At 57.6% G+C, this 27,329-nt stretch overlaps 1 protein-coding gene across 1 annotated transcript in view; it reads left to right on the top strand.

The window, feature by feature from the left end:
* PBX1 (PBX homeobox 1) overlaps positions 1-27,221 on the top strand; it is a 219,103-nt gene extending 191,882 nt beyond the window's left edge. The window contains exons 6-11 of the mRNA XM_025044014.1: positions 95-230; positions 4,532-4,691; positions 11,245-11,357; positions 12,620-12,709; positions 24,847-24,854; positions 26,760-27,221. Of these exons, the coding sequence (XP_024899782.1) occupies positions 95-230; positions 4,532-4,691; positions 11,245-11,357; positions 12,620-12,709; positions 24,847-24,854; positions 26,760-26,844 (592 nt within the window). The 3' untranslated portion in view covers positions 26,845-27,221. The remainder of the gene's footprint in view (positions 1-94; positions 231-4,531; positions 4,692-11,244; positions 11,358-12,619; positions 12,710-24,846; positions 24,855-26,759) is intronic.
* Positions 27,222-27,329: the final 108 nt, after the last annotated feature.

Genomic DNA, 27,329 nt, shown 5'->3' with positions numbered 1-27,329 from the left:
CCCTGCGCCTGCCCCGGCAGCGGACCCGCCCCGTCCACGCGCGTTCGGCGCGAACCCGTTTGCACTGTTCTCCTGCTTCCTTTCTCCTCTGCAGGCGGAAGAGACGGAATTTCAACAAGCAAGCGACGGAAATCCTGAACGAATATTTCTACTCCCACCTCAGCAACCCTTACCCCAGCGAGGAAGCCAAAGAGGAGCTAGCCAAGAAGTGCGGCATCACCGTGTCCCAGGTGGGGACCCCGAGGGCGCAGCCACCCGCGGGGCTCTGGGGGGGTCGCCGTAGAACTGTCAGGCCCTGCGAGTGCCTAAGCCGGCGAGGTGAGCCTGGGATGTGTGCAGATAAGACAGCGTCCAGGTAAGTACCTGGGCCAACCGCTCAGGCCCGGCGGAGGCAGACAAGCCGGTGGAGCGCGTCCGGCATCTCCCTGCCGCCCGCGGCTGCGAACGGGGCGGGTTCGGCGTGGCCGTGGGAAGCGGTCTGCCTTCCTCATCTTCTCAAACACGGTCAGTCCCGTAGCCCAGTTTTCTTACCCAACCCGGTCACTTTACAAGGCTGGGACGAGACCTTTTAAGTGAAAAGGACTGAAACGCCTTCCATTGAGGTGCTCGCTGTAACCAATGGAGAGTAGAGATTCTAACATGTCGTCGTGATCACACCCGAGTGCCCCCTTCTCCACCCCCAGAGAATGATGACCACGACAGGTGCCTGCAGAAAAGATGCATGATGTAGGACCTTCATCAGCCTGAGCCTTCAGCATGAACATGAAGTAGAAAAGTAGGCGGTACTTGTATGCGTGGACATTTTGTCTCCTCGAAGACCCCAGCCAAACTCGTGACGCAGTCTGAACCTTGAATGCCACCACCGTCTCTAGCTCAGACCAGGAGGGATCATCCTGAAATTTACCACGGAAAGTTCTCCGCTGTAGCGAGAAACGTCACTTAACTTTTTCCAAAGGAAGCAGACTCTGCCGTGCGTGAGCTGAGCGACTGTGCATCCTTGAACTGAATCCTGGCTTCTGTCACTCCCCGCAGGGTGCCGACCCCATCGGGGCTCGTGGGAGTGCCGACTCCTCTCACGGTATTTACAGTGAGGAGATTGGCAGGGCCTCCCAACAAGCCCTGGGTGATTCCAGAAAGATAAGGTGGAAAGAGCTAACTTTCCAGAAAGATAAGGTGGAAAGAACTAACCCCTTTTCAACTCAGATCTCCTCTGGGCGCTTTGACCCAGCCGAAGGTCATTCACAGTCTCGATAGCCCTGGGAAAGCAGGACCCAGTGGGCAGACTCCGGTGGCCTGGTTCTGTCTAGGTCTCTAACCGTTCTCAGCCAAATCTAGACCTTTTGTCCGCAAGAAGAGAGGATCAACGTTTCTGCTGAGATCGGCTACGTCTTTGATCCATGAACCAGGCGTGAACCACATCGCTAACGCACAATCAGTGAATGTCGCTCGTGGAATCTTCCATATTATCTGAACTCAAATTCTGGGATTTGGATTTCCAGCTCCCTACTGAGGAGAGAACGAACTCCAGAGCGAGTCCGCATCACGCGATGGAAGACGGAGGCCCGGCCTGTCCAGCAAGCTGCGCTTCCGTCCTCAGGAAACTCGAGACGCAGAGAGTTGTCCATCAGAATGACTGTGTACGTTCCGCGTCACCCCGAGGCCGTGCCCGCCCTCCTTCGCCATCACGTGACTCCCTCCCAACAGCAGCTGCGCTCTGCCACCATCGCCGAGCAGGTCCCAGGACAGACGGCACGATGCGGCATCACAGGAAGAGCATGTGGCTGGGAGTGTGTTTTTGCCAAGAGCCGGCCGTGGGGTTTCAGGGAGCTCGCACTTTCCTTTCCGGTCTCAGTTACCCCATCTACCAGCCGTGGGCCGTTGCACCGCATGATGTCTCCGCCTGGCTCCCAGATCCAGGGAATGCCCTTTGAACTGTCTTCCTCCTTCCCTCCCTCCCTCCTTCCTGTCTTCATTACCGATCTCCCTCCCATCTTGAAATTCACATACCTCGGCTTCCTCGGCACTGTTCTCTCTTAATTTCGTCCTTCCTCGGTCCATTCTTGCTCAGTCTTCTTAGGGCGTCCGGTGTCTCTAGCTACGGTAAAATATTGTTCTTTATTTAGCCCTCATTTCTTCGTGCCCTAGCCTATGGTTCTTAACCGGTTTTCTAAGTCACGGATTCCTTCGAAATCTACTTACCACCGAGTCCCCCTGCGATGCGGAGGGAGAAGGTACACCGAAACGCCTCTGAAGTCCGTTGCTTGAGCCACCCTCGTGACACGTTGCCGCCTGGAGGGCGGTCCTCCGAAGGCAGCCTCAGCAACAGCAAGAGCTGCTTAGAAAGGTGCCTTCCCAGGCCCGCCCCGTCCTGAATCAGACTCTCTGGGGCCGGGAAGCGAGGGCCTGGGAATCCGCTTCGACCCCGGCTCCGTGCGCACTTGACTTTGGAAAGCGCCCTTCTGCAGTCTGAGCGAGCTTGTCCACGTTCACGGCGACGTCTGTCCCAAGCACCACTCGCCCATCTGACTTCCCGCCGGGCCTGCCACAGCTCTGCCCACAGGCTCTTTACACTCGCTGTGTCCCCAGCGTGAGTCCGAGTGTCCCCCGGAGCATCTCCCGACTCCCCGCGACAGCGTGTCCGTCACCGGTGTGCCCTTGGGTCCGTGGCGCTGAACAGCGAGCCCACGAGCGAGAACGCGGGCTCTGCACACCATCCAGGCAGGAAATGCCCAGAGCGGGCCGGCGTCCTCCCCCGGTTCTGCTCTCCGGTCCAGTCGGGGGGCGTCCCACACGGCCCCTCCCCCTCGCCCTTCCCCTCGCTTCTCTCCCGCGGCTGATGCGATCAGCCCCGGCCCTTGGGTCCGTGGCGCTGAACAGCGAGCCCACGAGCGAGAACGCGGGCTCTGCACACCATCCAGGCAGGAAATGCCCAGAGCGGGCCGGCGTCCTCCCCCGGTTCTGCTCTCCGGTCCAGTCGGGGGGCGTCCCACACGGCCCCTCCCCCGCGCCCTTCCCCTCGGTTCTCTCCCGCAGCTGATGCGATCAGCCCCGGGCATTCGCGTCCTGCCCCCCAACGCCTCCGCCTTTCCCCCCCGTCCTCCAGCTCTTCCAGCTCCCTCAGAGAGCTCCCCACCTGTCTCCCCCTCTCTGTGCCGCTTAGAAGTTGAAGCAACCGCGGCCGTACTCATTGCCCGTGGCCGTGAAGCGTTACGGCAAGGAGAGCAGGGGTTGGGGTGAGCTTAGGTGGGTGGTGGGCCTAGCATGGGTGCCCTGGGCTCACTCAGTTTCTCTCGGCACCAGCGTTTACAGGAAATGAAGCCTTTCCTTACTGACTGTTTCTCTCCTTTACTAATATTGCAACGGTTGTGGCTTCATTTTTATAACGAAGACCTGGCATTTCCACCGCAGTGGATGCTGCCTAAGACTTTGAGCGTCAGCTTATGAAATTGTCATAGTTTGCTAATATATTTAAAGAATAAGTATAATTTTGCAAGAATTCTTTGTCTGCCGTTGCTGGGATAAACATAAATTCTGCGTAAGCTGTGTGATGTGTTATCAACCTCCTCTACCCAAACCAAATTCATAGGAGTTTTTGTTGGGTTTTTTTGTTTTTGTTTTTGTTTTTTCGTAATTATATGAAAACCACAGCGTTCTATTGTAGAATCGCATCTGGACTATGAGACATAAAACTTTCCTTCCTAAGGGAGGAATTAGGGGAGAAAAACTTGAATGTCACTGTGTCTCCCCTGCATCTGGCAGAGGCCTTGGTATACAAGGAGCCGGGGCACAGAACCAAGCCAGGACAGCTGCTGGGAGCCTCACGGAGGACGTAAACTCACGAACGAAAGTGAATTATGCTTGTTTTGTGCATTGGCTCTGACGAGGGAGGCCTGGAATGCGGAGGCGTTGTCAGCGGCGTGCTTGCTCCGGCCTTTCCTTACGTAGATGACAGCGAGCTTTGCACGCACGCAGAAGCTGTGGGGTTGACCTTTGTGGACGCCGAGGCCCGTAGTCCAGGACAGCTGAGAATCGAGTCCATATTAAAGTTATTTAACCTCCGAAAACCTGAATTCAGCCCATCGACGAAAACGCCCGTATCAGACACGGATTTATGTGGCTGTTTAAAGGTCCGTGTGTTTTTATTGCCCAAAGTCTGCGTTAGCATCGCTATGACAATAAAATTCTTGCAAAACTACACTTGTCTGTAAACACGTTTTATTTCGGCGTCGTGCCCTTAAGAGGTAAGCGGATTTAAAGCGCTCGCCCTTAGCTGAGAGGGCCCTGGTTCAAGGGGCAGCCCCTCCACAGCACAGCTTTCGTCACCACGGTTTTGCTCAATCGTGTCACGTTAAACGGGAAAATGCCACTGTCGAAGCTCTTAGCCCACACTTGTCCCTGAGGTCGGGGGGGCGGTCCCACGTGGCATCGGGCCAGCCGCCCACCGGCCCACCATCCCCCAGCCCGTCGCGTTCTGCCCGCCGTGTGCGAAGGTGGGATGCTAATGCCCTCGTCTTCTCTCAAACCGCCCTAGGTATCAAACTGGTTTGGAAATAAGCGGATCCGGTACAAGAAGAACATAGGTAAATTCCAAGAGGAAGCCAATATTTACGCTGCCAAAACGGCTGTCACTGCCACCAACGTGTCAGCCCACGGAAGCCAAGCTAACTCACCCTCAACTCCCAACTCAGCTGGTTAGTTTTTTCTTTGATTTGGGGGGATCGTGCTCCGTTTCTGTACGTGCTTCTCCTGCATCGGGATTTTCCTCTCATTCTTCAGGCTCCCGTTGGTTGATGTTTGCGTCTGACTTGCTGGAAGCCCCCCGGGGTTGCCCTCTCATTTCCGAAGATCACAGTGTGATGCTGTGTAGGTCGGGCTCGCCCGGGGCGAGTGCTGACGTGTCTGTTCACGGCACATTGCTCGGTTTTGGTGAGGAGAGGAGGCCCCTAGATTCTCCTCGCAGAGACACCGCCGAGGAAGCTAGACCTGGTCCTTAGGCGCGGTCCCCGGGGGTCCTAGCGTCCAGCGTGTTCCTCACCGAGTCTCTACCCCGGTCTGCACGGCTGTTCCCACCACACAGTCTCTGGGTGACCCGCTGGCGTGCAGTCTGCGCATTGACGTTCACTCTTCTGGCAGAGACCTCGTGAGAATGTTCTGGTCTGCAGAGCTAGACCGCAATCATTTCCGTACATTGTTTACAGTTGTTATTCCTTACTATTTTATTCTGTTGGTTTCTGTATGTAAACTGCAGAGGGCATTGCCAGTCATTAATTCAGATCATTCGTTTTCCAGTTCTCACGTTGTAACGTCAGTCACGTGCTAGGCTCCTGGTTTCGTTTTAATGAACATGCATCTATCACCCACTTGAGAGTTGAGGCTGACAAATATGTTTCTGGGTTTGCCTTGTATCTCAGTTCTGAATTTCTACAGGCGAAAAACATAGTTGGTAACGCACAAACTGTAACCTCAATGTGCGCATGCCACGGAAGGCGAGTTGGTCGTTTTTTTAAAGGGAAGGAGCAGAAACAGTTCCTCATGAAATGCATTTGGTCTCAGAGTACGGTGGGTATGTTCCCCCGTGGGGAACCAGACACGTCGATGTGGGCTGAGGGCGCCCATCGAAGGAAACGGACGCCTCCGATTTTACAAGGTCGCACGTTCAGCAATGTTAGATCGCAACATGATAAAAAGTCTCATTTCCAGCATGTCCGGGGGAGGGGGTTGGTATCTTTCACCCCGAAGCTCGGTTGTTCACTAAAATAAGTTCTCGTTCTGCCCACGGGGTTGTTCGCGGAGTCACGTACGGCTCCATGCTGACGTTTTCAGGAGCTTCCAGACACCCCCATCTTGCGACAGGCTGTCCCACGGTGGCCCGGCGGCCCGGGCCTCGTAAGCACGAATGTGGCGGGACGGTGCAGGTGCTGAGTTCCTTCCAGCTTTACCTTCCCCCGCACGCCGGTAGGGCAACCGTGAAGAGCGTGTGCGTGTGTGTGTGTCCTGTGTCCTTTGCCATCGCGGTCTGATTGACAAAGGATCGGCCGGCAAGCGCAAGGACCGGGCACCCCCCGTCCCCTGACCGGGCCGTGCTAAGCACTTCGGTCCAGCAGTGCCGGTGGAGTCACACTGCCAGGCAGACGTCCTCACCCGTCGGTCTCCCTGGAAGAAGGGTGGGTGCAGACACCCACTCAACACTCCTGGGAGGTTACCGTCATGCGAGACAGACATCAGAGCGACGCCCCCCGTCTCTGACAGGCCTGCACCGCAGATGGCTGGCGTGATTTACGGCCGGTCCTCAGGCGGGCCCTCAAATCTGGTTCTGCCTCCCTTCATTACTGCATCGTAACTTTCCCTTCTTTCCTAAGCACTTAAAGAGGACGGTGAGCATTTTAACCCCCTCGCCTCTGTCTGAGGTCTGTGCTGGCTCCCTCCAAGCCAGTCAACAGTTACGGTTTTCTAAGGAGAATTTCTGGTGGCTTAAACATCAAGTGACTGTTTTGAGCATGGAGTAAATTAGGGTGGGAAAGGGGAGCTAAGGAGCCCTCTGTGGTGCTTTTTCAGAAGTTAGAGCCCAGAGAAAACACCGCCGTGGACGCACGGCAGCCTGGACCTTTAAACGAACGGGCTCTTCTGTAACGCACGTGGAACATAACATCATACGCAGTATCTATCGTACACGTATACGCGGCTCTTAACCCACATCATTGCACAGATAAAGGGAGAACTTTAAAACAGACTTTTCACATAGGGTGTTTCTAAGGTCACATGTTAGCCTTTAAGTAATTCTGAAGGACACGCGATCGTGAAAATAGATAGCAGGTTTCAAAGAAAAGGTTAACGTGAAAATATATACTGGCCAAATTTGAAGTCTAGAGTCTAGAACCTGAGGATGTTTTATATCCTCAGTATCGGCGCGGGAGTGTTTTTCCAGAAGCTTTACTGAATATAGATACTCTTTTCCACTGCAAGGAAGAGACCGCAGGGAAACACTCTGCCCTCCAGAGGCTTCTGTGTGGACAGCGGTTTCCCAGCGTCTGTATTTAGGCCACTTCTGAGTGTCCCTCTCTGAGGACAGGCGTGCCCGTCTCCTATTTCCTTAAGCGTGATTTATAACATTCACTTAAAACCAGGACCTGGGCAGGACTGGCAGGCATTTAGAAATACTTGGCCAACATCACATTTCACACCAACGGAATTAAGCAAAATAGATGGAGTGAAGAGGAAAAATAGAAGGAAGACAAGAAAATTTAAATTTTGAAAAACAGAAAGCAAACATGGGGACGAGTGAAAGCAATGGTACAACCCCGGGTCTGTCCTCCTTCCGGCGTGTGCTCGAAGGGCGCACCCTCCATCTCCTATCTGTGATGAGGTCACAAAGGCGAGAGTTAAATCTCAGAAAACATGGCCCTCAGAGGAAGGTCGGATTATCTCTCGGGAATGTTGGAGAATATTTTAACATCCGGGAAGAAATTGGCTTGTGCGTTACAGAGCTTTGCCACGGCACACGAATACTTTAAGATCGGCACAGCTAAGCAACCCCAGGCTGGCTGGGGCTCAGCACCCCAGGCTTGAACTCTCTTGCTAGGCTGCGGGTGTGTGTCAAGGACAGCAGCAGCCTCAGCCGAGGACGGCCACCCTCCAGCACTGGTCCCTAGGGGGAAGCCCTCGTGCACATGCCTGTCACGCCCTCAGTAGGACGTGCAGTGTTTTCCGGGTTGGTGGAAGCTCGCCCTATAAAACCCTGGATGCCAGCTTCCTAAGAGAAGGCCGTGGGTAGGACACGCTTTCGAGAGGAGGCCACACATCCAGGGGAGCTGGCCGACACTCTGGCAGAGCCACGGGGACCCCCGTAGTCTCATGCGGAAGAACTTACCCTACCGGAGCTGTTCTCTCTTCCTGTGTTTCTGCCAGCGTCTGTATTTAGGCCACTTCTGAGTGTCCCTATCTGAGGACAGGTGTGCCCGTCTCTGGCAGAGCCACGGGGACCCCCGTAGTCTCGTGCGGAAGAACTTACCCTACTGGAGCTGTTCTCTCTTCCTGTGTTTCTACCCTTAGTGTCTAAGTGGAAGTAAAAGGGTGGCCTCCCAGCATAGGGTACCAGAGCAGAATAGGGTGCCAGAGCCTTGGCCCGCACACCCGCACACCTGCCTGCTGGAGGGTCTCACGCCCAGCCAGACGGCCCTTCCCTTTGTCACTTTGCCCTGCATGCGAAGTAACAGTGCCTTTGCATGTAGAGGGGGAAGAGCCGTGGAAAACAGAGAGGCGAGCATGGGACGCGGTCAACTTCCATCGAGCCAAGAGGCTCGGTCTTTGACCCTGCAAATGGCGTGGGACCCACCGTGATCAGCACGGCCCCCGAGTCGGTCCAGAGTTTCTGTTTCTAAGCTGCCAGCATCGGGGCAGGACTTCACCCCTCCGCTCCATGAAAACACTGTGAAAAACAGTGAGCGATGCTTTTAAGCACGTGAGCTCCTCGGAAAGAAAAAGTAAGTCCATCCCGTCCTAGGTCTCTGGCGCCCAGCTGGAGAGAGCGTCCCCAGCAGACATCTGGGTTGTCACGGTTTGGGGAGTGGGTGCTACTGGCATCGTCCCTGGTTGGACAGAGGCCAGGGACGTGGCTGACCCTCCTGTAAGATATAAGATATCGCCCCCCAACAAGAATGATCTAATTATCTGACCCCAAATCCCAGGGGCTCGGGGTCAAGAAGCCCTGCTCTAGGTTACGATTTCATCGCTAGCATTTTGGGTTACGTATGAAGGTAATCGCTTTTCCCCCCCCTCACAAATTTAAGTCCCCTGAAGACTCTTTAGAGTGGAAACGCAGGAAATTGTCTTATGAAAATGGATGTTAACACATCTTCCCATCACCATGTTTGCCTGAGCTAGTGCGGCAGCGTCCTTAGGTGACCCGTCACGCCCTGGACACCTGGACAGCAGCTCGACCGAGCCCCGAGCCCCCCTTTCCCAGCCAGAGTCAGGACCTGTAGCCAGCAGCGCCTTAAAGCGGCTTCAAGCCGTCGCTGCCCACGGCCTCCCGCAGGCGAGGTTCCGGCCGGAGTTCCCTGAGCGCCAGCGGGGAGCCCGGTGACAACGTCTGCGCGCGAGCCGTGTCCTGCCCAGCTTCCCGCTCCGCGCGGTCTCTCCAGCACTGGAGCCAGCGGAGGAGGCCCGCACCCGGTCACTGAGGGGTTGCGGGGGCTTCTGCGCGCCGCCCGCGGTGTCAGGGCTCCGGCCCGTCCCCCAGTCAGCAGCTCTGGTCGAGCGGCACGTGGCGTCGGAGACACGGAGGCGCGAAGCAGCGGGCGCGAGCCCGGGCCTCCTCCGCTACGCGCTGGGGGCGCCGTGGGCACAGGAGGGCGTGGGCGCCAGTCAGCTGTGCACACACATCTTCGGTCTCCCGAGTCGGCGGCCGCGTGTGTCTCGCAGGCGGCACGTTCCAGGCCCCCATGGAACGGACCGGCTTCCAGCGGGCGTCAGCCACGCTCCTCGCGTGTGCGTTTGGCCGGCAGAGAAGCAGGGAGCCTGGCTTCCCCCGGGGCCCGCGGGGAAAGCGGACCTGACGTCGCATGCGCCTCTGTCGTCTCGGAGCTGACCGTCCGGGCACTGAGGCCGTCGAGATGTGAGCGTGTGCTGCAGCTCGTGACCAAACGGCTGCTGTCATTTAGGTTGTTTCTGGGCACCGAGGCCTGGGTCTCCGGCCGCTCCGTGAGGCGGACCTGTGCCCGCTGCGGGAGGGATGTGGCAGCACCCGGCCAAAGCCACCCGCTCAGGCCTGGCTCCCCCGGACGAGGAGGGTGTTCGCAGAGCTGTGGTGGGTCCAGTTCTCGGGATGGTGCACCCCCAAAGCACGCGTCCCCTTTTTCCCACAAGAAGAGAGGGGCCAGCATGTGTCACAGAGTCGTTAGCCGGCTCCTTGCCTGTGGGCTAACATCCCACAGAGCACAGACCGGGGGCCATTCCTTACCCCAAGGCTGCCCCAGGTGATCGGTCCTCGGGCGAGCCCCTCGCTTCCCCTCCATGGCTCTTGCCTGGGACGTGTGAAGGGCAGCGAGGCAGAGTTTAGGACGCAGCTGGGTAGGCCGGCCCTCTGTGGCGGAGTCCAGCCTCCGTCCCGCGTCCCCCTCCGGGCGAGCTGGCCCCACTGCGGGAGGGGAGCGAAGGCCAGAGGCGGGCCCAAGCCGCTGCCGGGCGAGGCCACACGGACGAGGGCTGTCTGGGGCACAGGGCAGGAGCGCAGTCAGCAGTCAGGGGTGAGGACAGCAGAGCGGAACCGACCTGGGCCCCGCGGGCCTCCCCCTTTCCTGGCTAACGTCACGTTTTAACCCACTCGGCATGTCCAGCTTTCTCTCCTAATGCGCTGAGCTGCACGATGGCTTCGGGGTAACAGCAAGCTTCTCCGCACCCTCGTGTTGAGCTGCAGGGTGGGCTAGGTCTCCCCCCGTGACACCGTGGGGCCCGGGTGGCGCCAGGATGGACCTGAAGCCTCGTACTGGGGAGAAGGTTCCATCGCCAGGAGCAGAAAGCAGACGGGTTACCGCTCTGCTCGAGGCCCACCTCTGTTCCTTATTAATTATTGTTATCATCGCCCGCATGTCACGTTCCGTGCGTGCTCGAGGGTCCCCGGCACATCTCTGCTTCGTCTTCCTCCATGACGGCAGGAGGCGGGGGAAAGGGGCACAGTACACGAGCTCTTGCCCTCCTGGCGGCTTTCTAGGGCTGTTTGCCACCCAGCCAGGAACGCCCCTTTTTTCCTAGAAATCAGGAATGGCAATGGGCTCGTACCGCAGGGCCAGCCCCCATGGGGCATTGCCTTCGCGACGCCCCTCCCCAGGGGGCGGCAGGCGGGTTTGGCACTAGCACGCTTAGAACCCAGCCGAGCGGGTGCTGTGCACCAGGGTGGTGACACGTGTCCCTGACCAGCCCACAGACTCCCGCTTGCCGACCCCAGACCTTCAGGGGCACGAGAGGGAGATCCTGGGCCCGGCGGCTCTCTCCGCTTGGGAGCCGCGAGGAGTAAACGTCCCCTCGCGGCCCAGGGCGCTGCAGGGAGCGCCCCGCGGCCCCAGGCGGCGCGGGCCGCACGCTCCCTCCGCGCTCGCTCTGCTCCCCACGCTGCTTCCGGCTGCGGGCGTCGCGATCTCACCCTCTGCCCGTGGGGCCGCTCTGCATGGCGCGCTTCCTCTCGGCCGTCGGCTGCGGGGGTCGGGCCTCTTCCTTTCTGTGATCCGGTGCCTCGCTCTTTCCTTTCAGGTTCTTCCAGTTCTTTTAACATGTCAAACTCTGGAGATCTGTTCATGAGCGTGCAGTCACTCAATGGGGACTCTTACCAAGGGGCCCAGGTTGGAGCCAACGTGCAATCACAGGTAGGGACCCAGCCGATGTGCGGCAGGCGAATGCGCTAGCAGCCGAGAGCCCTCAGTCCTGTTGGCACTTCTGCTCCTTGTCCAGAGAGAGAGAGAGCGCGCGGGGGACACGTAGAGACAAAAACTGACCAACAACCAAACCAAACCAAAGCAAAGACAGCCGTTGTCATGGGAACCGCGTCCACATTCTGTGAGTGCATTTGGCTCTGGCTTGTCAGTCACGGCAGGAAGGCAGGGCCAGGAGAGGAAGCCCAGGGCCAGGTGACCGGGCTCAGCAGGCAGCGGGACCCGCGTCTTCTCTGTTCCCCGAAGGACAGGGAGGAGGCGCCCGGCCCTGCCCCGCTCCCCCGGCTCCGTGCTGTCGTGGGTTTTCACGCTCACCGTCTGCCCGGTGTGGAGGCGCCGAGTGAGCCGGCAGATGCCTTAGTAGCCCGCATCTCCACGTGCATCTTTAGAAACACCCAGCCAGGCGACCGGGCCCCTCTTCTCAGTCTTCCCGAAGGCGCGAGGACTTGAGTTCTGGTGATGAGTCTTTGTCCCCGATGGGAGGCGTGACTCAGGCGTGTGGCATGACCCCTCGGTGGCCCCTCGTGAGCAGCTCGCCTTCGCCACCCCTCAGGACGCCGTCCTCCGGCTCCGGCACGGGCCCTGGCGGCAAGGGAAGGCGGCAGGCTGTGGGTCAGGAGTGCTAGGGGACTCCAGGCCGTGTGGACCCAATGTCCCACCACACACGTGGGACACGAAGCACTACGTGCCTGGAGAAGACCAGCTGGCCGTGGCTCAGCCTCTCACTCGGGAAATAGCCCGGACACGAGTGTGAGGAGGCGCGGCCAGACTTTGGTCAAATGACCAGACAGCTGCCGTCAGCTCGGTCCTCAGACGCACGGCTGTCCCCGCGAGGTGGCTGGTCGAGCGCGTCCCCTCTACTCAGAACCGTGGCTTTTGCAGCAGACCCAGCGAGTGGGCAGTGATCTGGGCTGATCTGAGGGGAAGGGACGTCCGCTGCACTCTGTCCCTCCGTCCCCACAGCCCCGCCAGGCCCCGCCACCCCACGAAGCACCGTTGATCGTTTCCGGTGGGCGCCCCAGCTCCGTCCCCGCCTCACCGTCCCACCTGCGGAACTCAGAGAGGAGCCTCCTCCCCCCGGAGCTGCGGGGAAAGGCTACGGAGTGCTGGCCTTGGCGTGGCCCGCATGACGGTGACGCGCCCGCTGCCCTGCGTGCTCCGACTAACTTCCTCTTTGTTGTTGTTCATCTGTCTAGGTGGATACTCTTCGCCATGTTATCAGCCAGACAGGAGGATACAGTGACGGACTCGCAGCCAGTCAGATGTACAGCCCGCAAGGCATCAGCGTAAGCCAACAGCCCCTCTGTCTGTGTTCTGTCCCCGCCAATTATGTCAGAGCTGCCGGGCTCGGCACGCCGCTTAGTAGGACTCGTCTCGGTTCTCGTTTCCGTGCCGGTCACGCCCTCGGCAGGATTCGACCCTCAAAGACGTGGCGACTGGGTGGCTTCATGCAGGCAGCTGGAGTCTCGGGCTGTCAGACGCGATCAGTGTCCGCATGGCACCTGCGGCCACATGCGTCCGGCCGAGAGGAGCTGCCGAACAGGTGGCACCTAGCACAGTGGTGGTAGGAAGCGTCGCCACGAGCTGGGCCTGGGAACCCAGGGAGGACAACCAGTAGCCAAGACCCACGGCATCCGGGTCGGTGGTCTTAAAAACACCTTGCTCAAATCTGCCGAAGGACGATTAAGAAAAATTAAGGCCGAGGCCGGGCTGTGGAGGGGCGGGCAGGGCTACGGGCCGTCCACTTGTTCCTGGATGTGCTGGCGGCTCCTGGCTGGCATGAAAATTCATAGCGACAAGCTGTGTCGCACAGAGCGAAATCGATCAGACAGACACGAGGAGAACCGAGTGTGGATTTGGGACAGCAATCCAACCTGATTTCTCAGATCAATTGTCCGCTGTCTCAGCGGTGGTGACAGCAAGCCAGGACGACAGCAGCCTGGAGAGGAGGCTGTTCTTTAGGTCGGGGTGGCTTCCTGGGCGTCAGCGGCCGCAGGAGCCTCCGGTGGAACTGTTGGCTCAGAACTATTGAAGAAAACTAGCGTCGGCGGATGGGGATGACTTTTTATGGTTTGTTCTGTCGTTATGATGAAAATGAGTGGTGGGCGGGGGGAGGGGCGGGGAGGCGTGGTGCACCGTGTCGTCCCGGTCTGTGCGGACTGAGGCCGGGCGATGAGTCCTTCAGCTCTGCGTCGGTCACAGCACACGAGGCCACGGCCAGACCAGAAGGGACCAGGGGAGCACCGGCGGCGTCACAGGCGGGGCATGTGGAGAGGCTTAGGATGCTCAGCCTGCAGGAGAGGCGAGGTGTGCGGTGCGCACTGGTTCTGACAGGCCGTCGCCATGGCAGAAGCGGAGCCATCACGAACGAGGACGAGAGGCAGGCGGGAGAGGGTCCAGGGGCCACACTTCACCCCTGTGCCTGACGGGCCTTCCTCGCAGTCACCCTTGTCCGTAGAAGGGGCGACCACCTGGAGCCAAGCACTCCCCACCACGGGAGCGTTCGGACACGGTCTGTCTGGCTGGCTACTCGGTGGGGGCGGCGTGGTGGGCGGCCAGCCCCAGCCCCTGAGTGTCTCGGTGACTGTTAGGGCCCAGTCTCGCGTCCGAGTCTGCGCAGTATTTAACGAGTCCCTCTCCGGAGGGGAGCAGAGGCCGACGTGACCCGTGTACCCCGGGCCGTGTGAGCCTCCCCGGCAGGGGTTCCCGGAGCACGGGGAGCCTTGCCGTCCTCTGCTTCCACGAGCCATGATTCCCGTGTCGACGGCTGACTTCCCGGAAACACGACATACCGTGGTGGAGAAGCCCGTGCTCAGAAACGGATCCCAGATGGATTCTGTGGCCCCGGGTGTGCGGGGGTAGTTCAAGCATATGTGCATTTGCGCATTTCCTGAGTCTTTTTCAAATGTCAGGTAGAATTTTCCAGAAACGGCTTTGGTCTGGGCGTGAGTGGGGATGAGCATACGGGCCCAATCCTGGAGAACTGAGGAAGGTTGGCGTGACGGGCGGGACATGGGGCCGGCCAGTCTGCTCCTTGGCATCTTTCCTTCCTGATCGCTAGCACGGACCTCGGGCTCTGGGTGGGAGCGGGCAGCGCGGGCCCTCTGACGTCATCTGCGGGCTGGGAATCATTCTGAAGCAGGGTGACAAACACGTGCAGACGATTACGTCTGATTGCATAAGCCCACCGCAGACACCGCACTCGAGAGGGCCACTTGGAAGAGCCTCTCGCTGTGCACTGATCTTTCCCCGTGAACTGTGTGTGTTTCATTTCTGGGTCTTCAACGTGCAGGGACAGTGACTCAGAGGCTCACCATGAGGCGATAGGTCCCTTCGGCGTCAGTTTTAGATTGTGCCACCTGCCAGAGACGGAGCTTGTCGGGGCAGGATGTATTTTTAGACGGCGGTAGGGGACGCCGAGACGTGTGTGCAGAGCAGGGCCATGGCTGCCAGGAGAAGGGAAAGGGACCAGAAGAGTCTAGGACAGGAATGAAAGTTTCGAGCCAAGAAATAAAAATAAACATCTCCCCAGCGCGAGGCGCCATGGGAGACCCAGCTGGGCTCTGGTTGCGTCTGTCCGCGGAGGACGTTTTCTGGGCAGCCGCCGTCTGCCCCCCCGGCTGGGTTCTCACCGCGCCCGTCTGTCTTCCAGCCGGGATCTATTTTAAACCCTGTGGCGTTCAGACCCCTTGCCTCTAACCAAGACCACGCCGCGCAGGGCTGCAGGGCGGGGGGTGGCGGGGGCCGCCGACGGGGCCGGGACGCTGGCCCTGCATGCGTCCGGGGTGGGTGTCAGCCCCGGTCTGGGTGCTGGGCACTGGGCCCGCGGCCCCCACCCTCGGTCCTGCACTGGGGTCAGCGGTTCCCACCCTCGGTCCTGGGGCCACTTTGGGGAAGACGGGATGAGGAGTGGGAAGGGCCTCGGCCACACGCACGCCGTCCTCCCAGACGCCGTGTGCGAGCCCGTCGGTGGTGACTCGCGGGTCGGCCTTTGCTCCCTGCGTGAGGCTTTTCCCGGTGGCCGGTTTCTGGCCAGGAGGGCTCAGGACACAGTTGTCACTTTTCCTCTCTGCTGACGAGAAGGCTGTGGAGTTAGGCAAGGGCTGAGGACCCCTTCCTTACCCACAGCGAGCGTTAAATCATCCCTCCTTCGGGACTCAGTGTTCTCAGATGACAGCGGGGACACTCGCCGCGCTTGGATCACGTCATGGAGGGAGAGGGTTCCAGCCGTCTGTCAGCCGGACAGACACCCTTCACCGTCACTCAGCGGCACGTCCACCCAGGGGGGCGGGCCCTCGGCGAGGCTGTCGAGACAATTCCCTAATCACCGCCCCTGCCTTCAGCTTCTCCTCGGTCCCGTGCACACCCCTGAATTTCGTCCGTCCTTGCTCGGCGGTCATCGGCGCCTCTCTGTCACCCACCCAAGCAGGTTCTGTCCCTGAGGTGGACCTACGGTCCTCCGCGCCCTGGCCCCCACCCCCATCCTTCCACCTCTCCCTGCCGCCCAGGTGCTGGGACGCCAGTCAGCGCCATCCGGTCACCGTCCCCGGACACGCACACCCCCACATTCGCTCCTGTCCGCCCGTCCTGCCGCCCTCCCCCGCCGGCGTCCACTCCTCCCCTCCTCAGTCCCCCTGCCGTCCTCGGCCCTCCGCTTGCGTTGCGGAGATGTGCACGGCCGTGCTTCGCCGGTCTCAGCCTTCGCCCGGACACCTGTTCGGTGGCAGAGGCATCTGTTAGTTGCTCAGAACACGTTTTTCGAATGAGTGAATCAGGCTGGAGAAGACGCGGTGCCACGTAGTGACCAATGGCCGCCTCTTCTAGTCAGCTGCAAAGTGTCTAGTCGTGGTCTTTTTAAAATGCTTTTTAATCCACAAATACACTGCTTATTTTTTTTAGTTCAAAACATTCTTAAGTCCTTTTCTAAACTTTTTGGCCAGTGCAGATTCCCTGAGGGTCAGAGTCAAATCAGCATTAAATATATGACGTTCTGTAGCAGTGGCATTGCCGAGAGCATCATCTCCTGAGTCCTTCTGCTCTTCCTACCCTATAAAGACCCCTGTCTAAACCTGACTGTGGGACGCCACTCGCATAGCCACACCGCACGGTGACCGATGGGGTCCTCGCTGCCATCGCTACACACGTGGGACCAGAACCTCCGCAGGCAGACTGGCGGGGGGTGGGGGGACAACCTACAGTCTGGGGTCCTTCCTGTGGCTTGTCACCTAACGAGTCACTCGCCCCATATTGTTGCTCCATCTGTAAAATTGACCGGATGAGCAAGCTCGAAGGTCCCTTTCGACTCAGTAGACCTGGAGCCCTCCAAGCCCGGCCCTTGATGCTTATTCTTAGCTCAAGGGACACCAGGCTCAGCCACAGCCTCCTGTCCCCAGAAACTCTGCCATCAGAGCCCGTCTCTGCTGTGCTTTCCGAGACTGCTGCTTCGCCCTCCCCCGGGGCTTCCAGCGAGGGAGGAAGAGCTTGCGTCCCACGAGCTTCTCCCTCTGCGTCCTCAGAGGCTCGTGGTAGCAGCAGGCGTCATTCTCCGGTGACGAAACAGCTTGTTCTTTGTTTACGGTGTGCGTTAAGGGACTGAGTTCGCTACAGCCCATCTTAGGTGTCAGTAGACGCCCTGTAAGAGTTTTCTTATCCAGTCGTTTGAGTGAAAATGGAAACTAAGGGTTAGCATTCTCTCTGTGAAAGCAAAGTCATCGATGTCAGTTCATGACAGAAAGATCTCGTTCGTCTTGCTCTGAGATAATTACAGCAGTGGAAAAACAGGTGAAGCTTTATCCGCGTAAACGTAACATAGGTGTTTCCGATTTCGTTTTCTCCCACGTTAGGCAAAGGAAGAAAAGGACATTTACTGAGAACACGAATAAAATCGAAATCATTAGGACAAAAACAGCACGCCGTTCAAGTGGACACATTCCAGGCATTGGGGCATCACGGGGTCACGGTAACACATGGGCACGTGCCATCGCTCTAATTGTCACAACTGCTATGAAGAACCTCCTTCCACTTACAGTATATTTTAATAAGATGCTGCCACGTGGAATTATAGGACCGGGAAGTGAGGGTGATCGTTAAAATTCACATGCAAATCTTTAAAAACCCGCTTTAATTATACGGTTTTAATTCTTCTCTTTTACCAAACTTTGAAGGTGTTGGAACAGAGCCTCTGGGTGCCTTCTGGTGCTGCAGTCAGGGACCACCAGACAGCTCAGCTGGAGGGGCGAAGGGGGTGAGAGGAGCTGTAGGGCTGGACCCGGCGAACCAATCTCAGAAGGGAAGAGGGCAGTGGGAGAGGGCAGCTGGACCCCTGCCTCCAGGAAGCCTGAGGTCTGGCTTTCCTTTACGGCAGAGCCAACGGGGGTGGAGCCAGTGGGGGTGGAGCCAACGGGGGTGGAGCCAATGGGGTGGAGCCAACAGGTAGAGCCAATGGGGGCGGAGCCAATGGGGAGGCAGAGCCAGTGGGGTGGGGCCAATGGATGGAGCCAACAGGGAGGCGGAGCTAGCAGGACGGAGCCGGCCACTTTAGCACGGCACCTGATCAGGACCTTAAACCTTCACGAGGCAGCAGCTGAGCGTTGGAGACAAAAAGCGTTTGATTTGAGCCCACAGTCATCAGAGGAGCAGTGACCTCCCAATGGAGCATTTTCATCTGCAGTCCATCGTTTTTCCCAGAGGACAGGCCATAAAAGTGCAGGAGACGAAGGAGGACAAATCGATAAGAGCGTGGCCATGCGTCACGCATTCCCCTATTCACTCCTTCGTTCATTCACTCAGTAACTGTCATCGGCAGCATTTTCGACTTTGGGGGATGAGGCTACGTCATATCGTATCCCAGCCAAGGTGGAGACACCGTGCCCCTGAGGTGGTGTAGTGCCATAAGGATGTATTTTAACTTTCCTTCAGTACTTTGTCCCATCCTTGGAATACTGGCACCGAGGAGCCAGCCAACTCTGTGGTGGAGGAGGACGTTTGAAATCAAGTTATGTCACAGAGAAGAGGGATTCAAGACCGGCCAGCACTCGTCTGAGAGCCCTACCTCACCCGCCCCTCCCCCGCCAAACAGCCACACTGGGGTCTGAGTGTAACAACGAGCATCCTCCGGTAGAGACTCTTCGGAGAAAAGTCACAAAGAGTGTTATTAGGCTCAAACCTAGTGATGCCGTCAGCCCCGGCACTGTCACATTCATGGGGGGTGTGAGTATGTTTTCCACCGCTGCCACCTTCTGCCTGTGGTTAAGCCACTTTCCCAGAGAGCTCTAAAAGGACAGTAGAGCAGGAGGGTGTCTGAGCCTTCTTCCCGTGTCCTGTCTGCTTATGTTTTTTCCATTCCCAAGAAAATACAAGAGGAGGGAAAATACTTCAAAGCTTTAAATAAAAAAGACATCGGTGGTTTGCGAAAGAGTCCCGTCTGTGAGGTGACATTGTACGCCATGCTGCTTTCATTGGAATCTGTGTCTTGTAGCGTCCACCTGGCCAGGCCACAGCTGCCCCTGTGGCCAGGCTCCTTGGACGGGGTCAGGTTAGTCCCAGGCTCGAGTCAGTCCTGCCCTCCGCCCTATGAAGAAACCACCGCAGCCTCCGAGGGGCAGCTCGTTTTTGTGGGTGCCCCAAAAGGCCCACGGCCCTCGGTCTGCAGTAAATAGTAAGCAAACAGTAAATAGTAAGTAAATGGTAAACAGTAGGAATTAAGCGGCCGGATTTGACGTGGGAGGCGTTCACATCGGTTTCGGGGTCGGCCCTCTGCGGGCCTCTCAGGAGGAATTCCCTGTTCTTTGACTGTTTTCAGATAAAATAATCGACCTCTTTCTTAGAAAAATCCAGTCGCTGTTTTAAAACTTGGTATATTTTTAAAATCTCTACTTATCTCTGGCTTTGAGTTTAGGGAAATTCTTTTCCACATCTCTAAATACTAATGTTTAGATCTCTAAATACTCCCCAATCGGAGATAGAAGGCAGAAGGCAGGACCTTCTCAAACCTAGAACAACTAACCAGAAGTGCTTTCCACTTCAGTCAGCCTGCCTAGTCCAAACAGAACTTTTTATTAAAAATGTAACCGTGCACAAGAAGTTAACTCAGATTAGCGTAATAAAGTGCTTTCAACAACGGAACGATAGGGAGGGAAGATTTAGAGTGTGAATACCTGTCACGGTGCGGTCCAGCCGTGTCAGCCACCGAGTCATCGAACCTCATCATTTTTCACGCCCGGGAGCTGCACCCCTCACTCTAACTTACGGCAAACTATGCTAAAAAGTCCGTTTTACTGGGCAGTCCAGTAAAGTGTCCGACAAGACTGTCCCAGGAGTCCTATGCGGAATATCAGTAGAGGTTAACTTTTTTTTTTTAATCCGGGGACAGCAAAATAGAAGAAGAGGAAAATATTGCCCAGGACTGTAATAGATCGCACATGCCAGATAATGATGTCGGGGGTGGAAGGTCGTCCCGAAGGAACTCGGGGCGTCAGCTGTGGAATTAGCAGTCGGCCCCCGGCCAACACAAAGCGGGTGAGGAGGGGTCACCCCCGCCTCCCTGGGGCCGGGGCTCTTTCAGGACGGCCCCTCCTCTTTGTCGACAGTGAACACGCGGCGTCTTTAGTAAGTCGGAAGAGTGAACGCAACAAAGGACAAGGATGGTACAACGAATAAAATTAGGAAAATTAACTGAAAACATCGCGCCGACATTTAAACTGAAAAAGAGCTAAGAAATAAGACAGAAATAAGAAGGACGACTACGCCGCCGAAACACGGGCCGGCGGGAGGACGGGAATGGCAGGAGAATCAGCCGAGTGCACGGGAAACGGCGAGGTGAAGGCTGACAGCAGTCAAGACGCTCGAGTACTGAGGGGAACGATAAACGCGAAATAAGCTGGGACGAGCGGTTAAAATAAATAACGTCCGCTGAGAACGTACTTGCAAAGATTGTGAAACCGATCAAGCAGTGGTAAAGTGCTGCAAAGCAGTAAATTTAAGAACAATTAAAAAACAATAAGAATAGAACATGAACAGGCCAAAACGACATTTAATAATTGTAATAATAACTAACACTTATCGACTTCTTCCTCTGTGCTAGGCACTTTATATGTATTAACTTATATAATTCGAGTTTATTCAAACAATTAGGACGTTTTTAGAAACGCAAACAAAAAAGTCGAGACGACAGAAAATGACAGAAAAAATTTAAGGGAAGTAAAATAGGCCTGTAGGTGTCCATCGTCATGCTCGTCTAGTGTGATTCTTTCTGCTGTGGAAAGTCACCGGGCGCCTGGCCCGGGACTTCCCGTCTGGCCCGCAGGCTCCAGAAGAGCTCGGTCCTGAGAACGCGGCTCTCCCCCTGGCTCGTCCTCGTGAGCTTGGCCTTCCCATTAGGTTTTTAACCATACGAATGGTTGAAATTCGGAAGCAACGGAGTCCGTAACCCGGAGCCTATGGCGGTGGGCAAAGGTCTCGTCGTCCTCCTCCTCAGCTTCCAGGGCTGAGCTCGGGGCGTCATGGCCCCAGCCCGTGCCCGCACCAGGCTTGGTGGGCTGGGATGGCACGTGGTCCTTCTGATTCTTGCCTTACTGCCTCTCTGGGCCCCAGGTTTCTGAGGAGAAGCATCCTCGTCTTGCATCCAGCCTTCGGTGCAGGCCTGGTGCACAGTCGGTGCTTAACGCGTGCTTGTTTAAGTGAGCCAGCTTGAACCTGTTGTCACGAGGCCTTTGCTGCCTCATCTTTTCCTTACCCTTTCCCTCCGAAAGATCCTTTCCTTCCTCCTCCCTCCCTCCCTCCTTTCTTCCTCCCTCCCCAGCAGGCAGACTTGCGGCCGGCTCATCTGCCTTCCCAGAATCCCACAGACAGGTGCACGTTCGCGTTCTGTTCAGAGTCCCTCCCACAAAGGAATGGATGTTTTTCCTTCTGTCCATCCGTCACAGCGGAAACCCTCGACCTCCAGCTTCTCCACCCCTTGTGCCCTATCCCCTCCCCCGCCGTGCCAGACGTCGTTTATGGTATACGCCCTGTTTCCTCCTTCTTCTCTGCCCCACACTTTCTCGGGGGCAAGCTTTGGCCTTGGGCTTGATCCCACTTTCTTCATCTCTCCGCTCATTCGCTCATTCGCTCATTCGTTCAGCGGGCGTTTTCTCGAAGGTTTCATCAACCTGTTGGGCATCAGGGCAGGGGAAATAAGCACGACATCCTGTGCCTGTTCTCAAGCACTGGCCATCTCGTCTCCGCTGATGGCCGCGTCCAGCCTGCGTCTTTAGACCCCACAAAGGGGCACACAGCTGACCAACGACCGTCACGGGTCCCCGTGTCCCACGAGTTACAGAAGCCTGCGCTCCCTTTGTCTTCCCTGGGCGGGTCGCAGCTGCCCCTCTGTCTCCCCGGACCTGACCGCAGGGTTGGTCGTGCCGGCCTCTTTCACAGCGGCAGCCAGAGACCGGAAGTAGACGCGGACTGTGCTGGGCGCACCTCGTTCGCATGCTATGTGTCCTTTTCGTTTCACGCGGAACGTTTGGGAAACGCAGGAAAACGCACAGGAGGAATGGCTGCCGCCTTCGAGCATTTCGCGTGTGAGAATGCGTGTTCTGTGGGTGTGGAAAAGTTATGATCGTGTTGAAGATATTTTGTAACCTACTTACTTTACTAAAAATACATTAAGAATATTTTCCATGTCATTAAACATTCTTCCCAAACGTTACTTTCATAACTGCGTAAGGAGCCTGTTACAGGGAAAGTCTGTAATTTATTTAATCAATCTCTACTATGGAACATTTAAACTGTTTTCTGTTTTTTTACTGTTATTAATAATACTGTGGTAAACATCACAGTACAGAAAATCAAGTGCATATTTTCTATTATTTCCTTGAATACATTCCTAGAAATGGAGTTGCTGGATCAAAGAATATGAATGTGTCTGACGCCTTTGTGATTAACTGCGGATTCTTCTGGAAGCGTCTATTAATTTGTCATTCCCACCCTCAGTTTATGCTCATCCTCATTTCTTCACACGCTCGATGACAATGTCTTAGCATCTTTGTCCACTATTAAGTCACAAAATGGCGTCTCATTTTACTTAATTATAATTGGCATTTCTTTGTTCACTAGTGGGATTGAACATTTTTCATGTCTATTAGCCTTATATGTATATTCTTGAAACGGTCATCTTTTTCTTATTGATTTTGAAGAACTTTTACGTAATGTGGACATTGTCCCATTCCGCACTTAGAAACGTTTAGAAAATAGAGAAAACTCTATTTCTAAATGGAGGGGAGCCCCGTGGCATGAGGCGCCCCCAGCCTCATTACATTTCCGTGGGGAGGCCTTCAGCGTGGAAGCTGGTTTGGTACCCCAGGAAAACTAAATGCAGATCTATAGGTGATTCTAGTGTTGGTCTTTTAAAAACAGATCAGCCTGCATTCTGAATTAGCACAACATTTTCTGTGCTTCTAGTCTATGAAACACTCAGGGCTATAACATAGAACCCGAGCGTTTTCTAGAAGAATCTAGAGACGAATGAGTCAAATATGTCCTTGAAGATTTCCCATATGCCTAGCATTGCCCCAAGTATCAGGGGTCGCCATCTAGGGCGTGGCTAGGCTATAGCCGGGTTGAAAAATACAACCACACACGTTTTTAAAGCCTTCTAGGACCTTAGCTGGACGTAGATCTAGAAAATGGTCTCTGAGCGACGAGACGTTTTCTCTGGTTTGGATGCCACATCCATCCCCTTGTATCTCCTTTACCACCAGCAAGGTCCACGCTCCTCTAGGTCGCTGAACTGTCGCGAGTCCCCATCGTTCCCCCGGCCCTACTCCCCCCAGTGCCCGAGCCACAGCACAGCTGGAAAATGTCCACCGCACAGATTTCTGTGACAATCTAAAAGGAGAAAGAAAATTAAAATTTAAAAAGTCAGCCCGCTGTCGCACTGGGAGGCGAGCCCCAGAATGACGGAGGGTGTCGCCGGCCGCGTCCACCGACATCCTCGGAATTCCTGGGCGCGGCGATGGTCTTCAAGCCCTTCCTCTTATTTTCTCAGTAAACGGAATTCTCAAAACAAAAATCTCCTCCCCTAAATCAATCAGGCACAGCAGAGGCCATGCCCCCCCCCCAGTCTGCGTGGCCTTCCATGCGCTCTGTCTGCGTGTCCCCACCGGACCCCCCCATACACACGCCGTTGGCGGTAACGACCCTGCAAACACTAAGTGGCATTTGAGTGCATTAAGCAGCAAACTCTCTGGTGACATAGCAATTACAGCTCTGAAATAGATTCGGTGCGTCACGGAAGATAAGGGTTTTGAAAGTTTCTGTTGTGATTACAGCCTGTACCTCCCACAAATAATAGGCTTCAAAATAAGAGGCTGCCAGCGGAGCCTTTGTGGCTTTGTCTCAGTGATGGCACGTAAATTGCTATTAGTGTCCTCCGTGTACTTGAATATGCCAGTCTCTGGGATGTGGAGTTGGCTCCGTGTCGCTCCCTATGCGACATGTCACTGTGGGTGTGATGATCTGGGGTAATTGCTGTCTCTCGGCCGCTCAGACAAGCGTGGGGGCTGCAGCTTCGTGTGTGACGGTAGCCGGCTCTGAGGTGTCCACCGAGGGTCACGCTCGTGTTCCTTTGGGTGCCGGCCCCATGGAGGTGTACCTGCGATCTCGACGGCCGACTTTCAGCCAAACAAAGCGGAGTCTAAGGCTCTAAAAATAACATGAGGAACTTGGGGCTGCGTGGAATCGGCCAATCAGATCATCTCTGTGGCGCGTGAAAGATACTGTGCTCTGCTCGAGTCATCAGATCTGTCTACACGCGGCCGCAGTCGGCTCGCACAGCGACTTCCCGCAGCGCGTGTGTGTGTGCACACGCACGCCCCTTCCTTAGCTGCTGTAGTTTCTGACCGTGTGTCAGCACTATGACAATACGATCGAGTGAGAGGGACTCGTGTGTGTGTTTGCACGCCGTGTGCGAGTGGGTAGAAGTGTGGATGTGTTTGGGGTTTTGCAGATATAAATAGTTCCCAGCACTGAGCAAGCTGAGCTGCCCTTTCTTCGCCTCGGTGTTAACTTCCTGCGTGGACACAGGACGCACGGAGCCCACGACGGCGGGACGTGGACACGCATGCGTAACAGCCCTATTTGCACTTTTAACAGAAATCAGAAAGCCAGCCCTGATGTGGAGGCATGCACACCGTGTCTCCCGTGGCAACTGGGCTTGGCTCGGCCCGGCCGTCCTGTCTCTCCAGTGCCCCGCGTGGCGGGGTTGGTGCTGGGCCTTCGCAGCAGACGGACGGGAAAGGGCGATGCTGGGCAGGCGCCAGGAAGGATCTCGGTCCAGAGCTGACCCACGTGTGCATCAGTCACGCGGCCCGGCCGTGGCAGTCACGTGGAGGGCCACGACCGGATGCCCCTTAGGCGCCAGGTAGCGTGCGTGGTAGAGAAGGCCGAGGGGTCGGCTTGTGACAGGGCGTCCGTGCCCTCAGCAGGGGACACAGGCTGGGTGCCGTGGTGCCACGCAGCCCTCAGGCCTGGACTCCACTCGCGTGTAAGAGAGGGCCATGAGCGGGGACAGCCCTGTCCCAACCCACACTGGCGAGACGCACGGCGGCCCGGAAGGCGCTAGGAGGCCCGAGAGGCCTTTCCGAGGCCGGAGCGGGAGCCTCTGCCCTCTGCCCTCTGCCCTCTGCCCTGGGCGTCGAGGGAGCCGTGCCCTGCCTGCAGTGCCCACACACGGCCACCCAGCCCAGCTTTGGACAAGCGCCAGGTCCAGTAGCTGTGCTGCGTAGCAGGGGACGTATGGAAGAGCCTCGCTCCCGATGCCCCATTTCCTCAGCCGAGGCACAGGAGCCGGCGTCCCCCGGTGACCTGCCCGCCACCGTCCCCCGGAGCGACCGCTGCCCCAGCCAGGGGAGACGGGCACTGGGCCTGAGGGCGACCTCCACACTCGCAGCGTCCAGTCAGTGTGGGGTCCGGTCTGCTCTTCGTGGAGTGGACGGGAGCCTGTTCACGCGGGGGGAACTGGTGACAGCTGCTCTGGAGGAGAAGCCTGGCCCCTCGGGAAAGCTAGCGCATCGCCTGGGTGAGCCGGTGCAGAGGGACGCAGGGGGGTGACGAAGGCGGGGGATGAGCAGCCGGAGTCGGAGGCCAGGAGCCGCGTCCTGCTCCGGCCGCTCTCCTGCTCCTCGGCTTCTTTCCACACGGACGCCAGCAGCACCTGCCAGGTGCCAAGGACACCCTAGGGGCCGCGGGTGATGCTGGGGTGCAAGCCGAGGCCCCCCCCCAAATGGCCGTCATTTCCTGCCCTGCCCCACGGCCCCAGCTGTTCTGGGGACTGAAGTGAGTGGGGTACACACCGGGGGGTTCGCCGGCGCTGCTGAGGCCTGTTCACTCCTCCGGGGGCGCCTCAGCCACGCGCGTCCCGGCGCTCAGTGCCTCAGACACGCGGACGACCAGGAGTGTGGCACCAGCGGAGCACTGTGGTGACCCGTCCCCCCGTGTTTGGGGCGGGGCGTTTTTTTGGGGGGGTGGTCGTTAAAACGGGTCCTCTCGGCAGAGCACTGTGGTGACCTGTCCCCCCGTGTTCGGGGCGGGGCGTTTCTGGGGGGCCGGTTGTTAAAACGGGTCCTCCCAGCGCGTTCCACTGCTTGGAAGCATCTGGATCGAGAGCCTCAGGCCTGGACCGAGCGCGCAGCTCCCTGTCTCGGCCCCCCCGAGGCGTCTCCGCGCGGCCAGCCCCGGTCTCCGCACGGTCGTCTCATGTCCCGACTCACCCTCTGTCCTTCCTCCGGGCGGTGGGGAGCTGCGTGCGCGAAGCCCCTGCCGGCTGGGCCGCCCGATCTGCCTGGGGGACGGGCCGCGTCTCGGCGCCTCTGGAGGACGTGACCCACAGTTCACCGTCGTCACCTCCCAGGGGCATGTAGTGTAGAGCCTGGCACAGGTCAGTCCCACACGGGGGACGGCCCGAGCTGGACAGGGCGGCAGGAAGCGTTCGGGCGACCTTTGGTCTGTCTCGAGGAGAAGCCAAGGTCAAAGGGTTGGGAGTGCATGACCTCGGGTCCCTCCCCAGGGCGCAGACACCATGTGACAGCAGCGGGGGCCTCGGGGCCGACCCAGCTCCTCTGAGGACGGGACTGGGCGGCCGCAGTGACAGCTGCTGGTTTTGGCAGGATGCGACCACCCCTTCCTCAGTGACCTCCCCCACAGAAGGCCCTGGCAGTGTTCACTCCGATACCTCCAACTGACCTCCCCGCCGCCGCCTCCCGCCGACCCTGCGCCCAGCCGGGGGGCCGGGAGGGAGGGCGAGTCCCCCCCGAAGCCGTCGGACCGGAGGGCGAAGCCACGTGGGCACGCGACGAGCCTTTGGCAGGATGCGACCACCCCTTCCTCAGTGACCTCCCCCACAGAAGGCCCTGGCAGTGTTCACTCCGATACCTCCAACTGACCTCCCCGCCGCCGCCTCCCGCCGACCCTGCGCCCAGCCGGGGGGCCGGGAGGGAGGGCGAGTCCCCCCCGAAGCCGTCGGACCGGAGGGCGAAGCCACGTGGGCACGCGACGAGCCTCCCCCTCCGCTCCTCCTCGGGATGCGCCTCCCGCCGATCCGGACTCTTCTTTATACTGTCCTCCCGTTTCTCTGGGTAGAAGCCGCCCTCCCTGCCTCCGGCCGTCAGCCCGGTGCCCGTCACCTTCCCTGCCCCGCTGCCCCGTCCTTCACGCCCCGGTCCCCGCCCTCCGCACGTCACCGAAGGATATTTTCAACAATCAGAGATTTAAAGAGGAAACGAAAACAAAGAAAATAATAAAAGCGTTTGTATGTTTTCATGCTGGTGGTTTGGGAGCCACGTTTACCTCACTCGGACCCCTTGGTCACCAGGCAGCCTGTCCCGGCTTCTGCCGTCACTGCCTGTTGCAGGACTTGGCCACACGCCC

This window comes from Pteropus alecto, unplaced genomic scaffold (assembly GCF_000325575.1).
Source record: "Pteropus alecto unplaced genomic scaffold, ASM32557v1 scaffold101, whole genome shotgun sequence".
Lineage (NCBI taxonomy): Eukaryota > Metazoa > Chordata > Mammalia > Chiroptera > Pteropodidae > Pteropus > Pteropus alecto.
The sequence above is the reverse complement of the archived record's forward strand: the minus strand, read 5'-3'. Positions and strand labels throughout refer to the sequence as shown.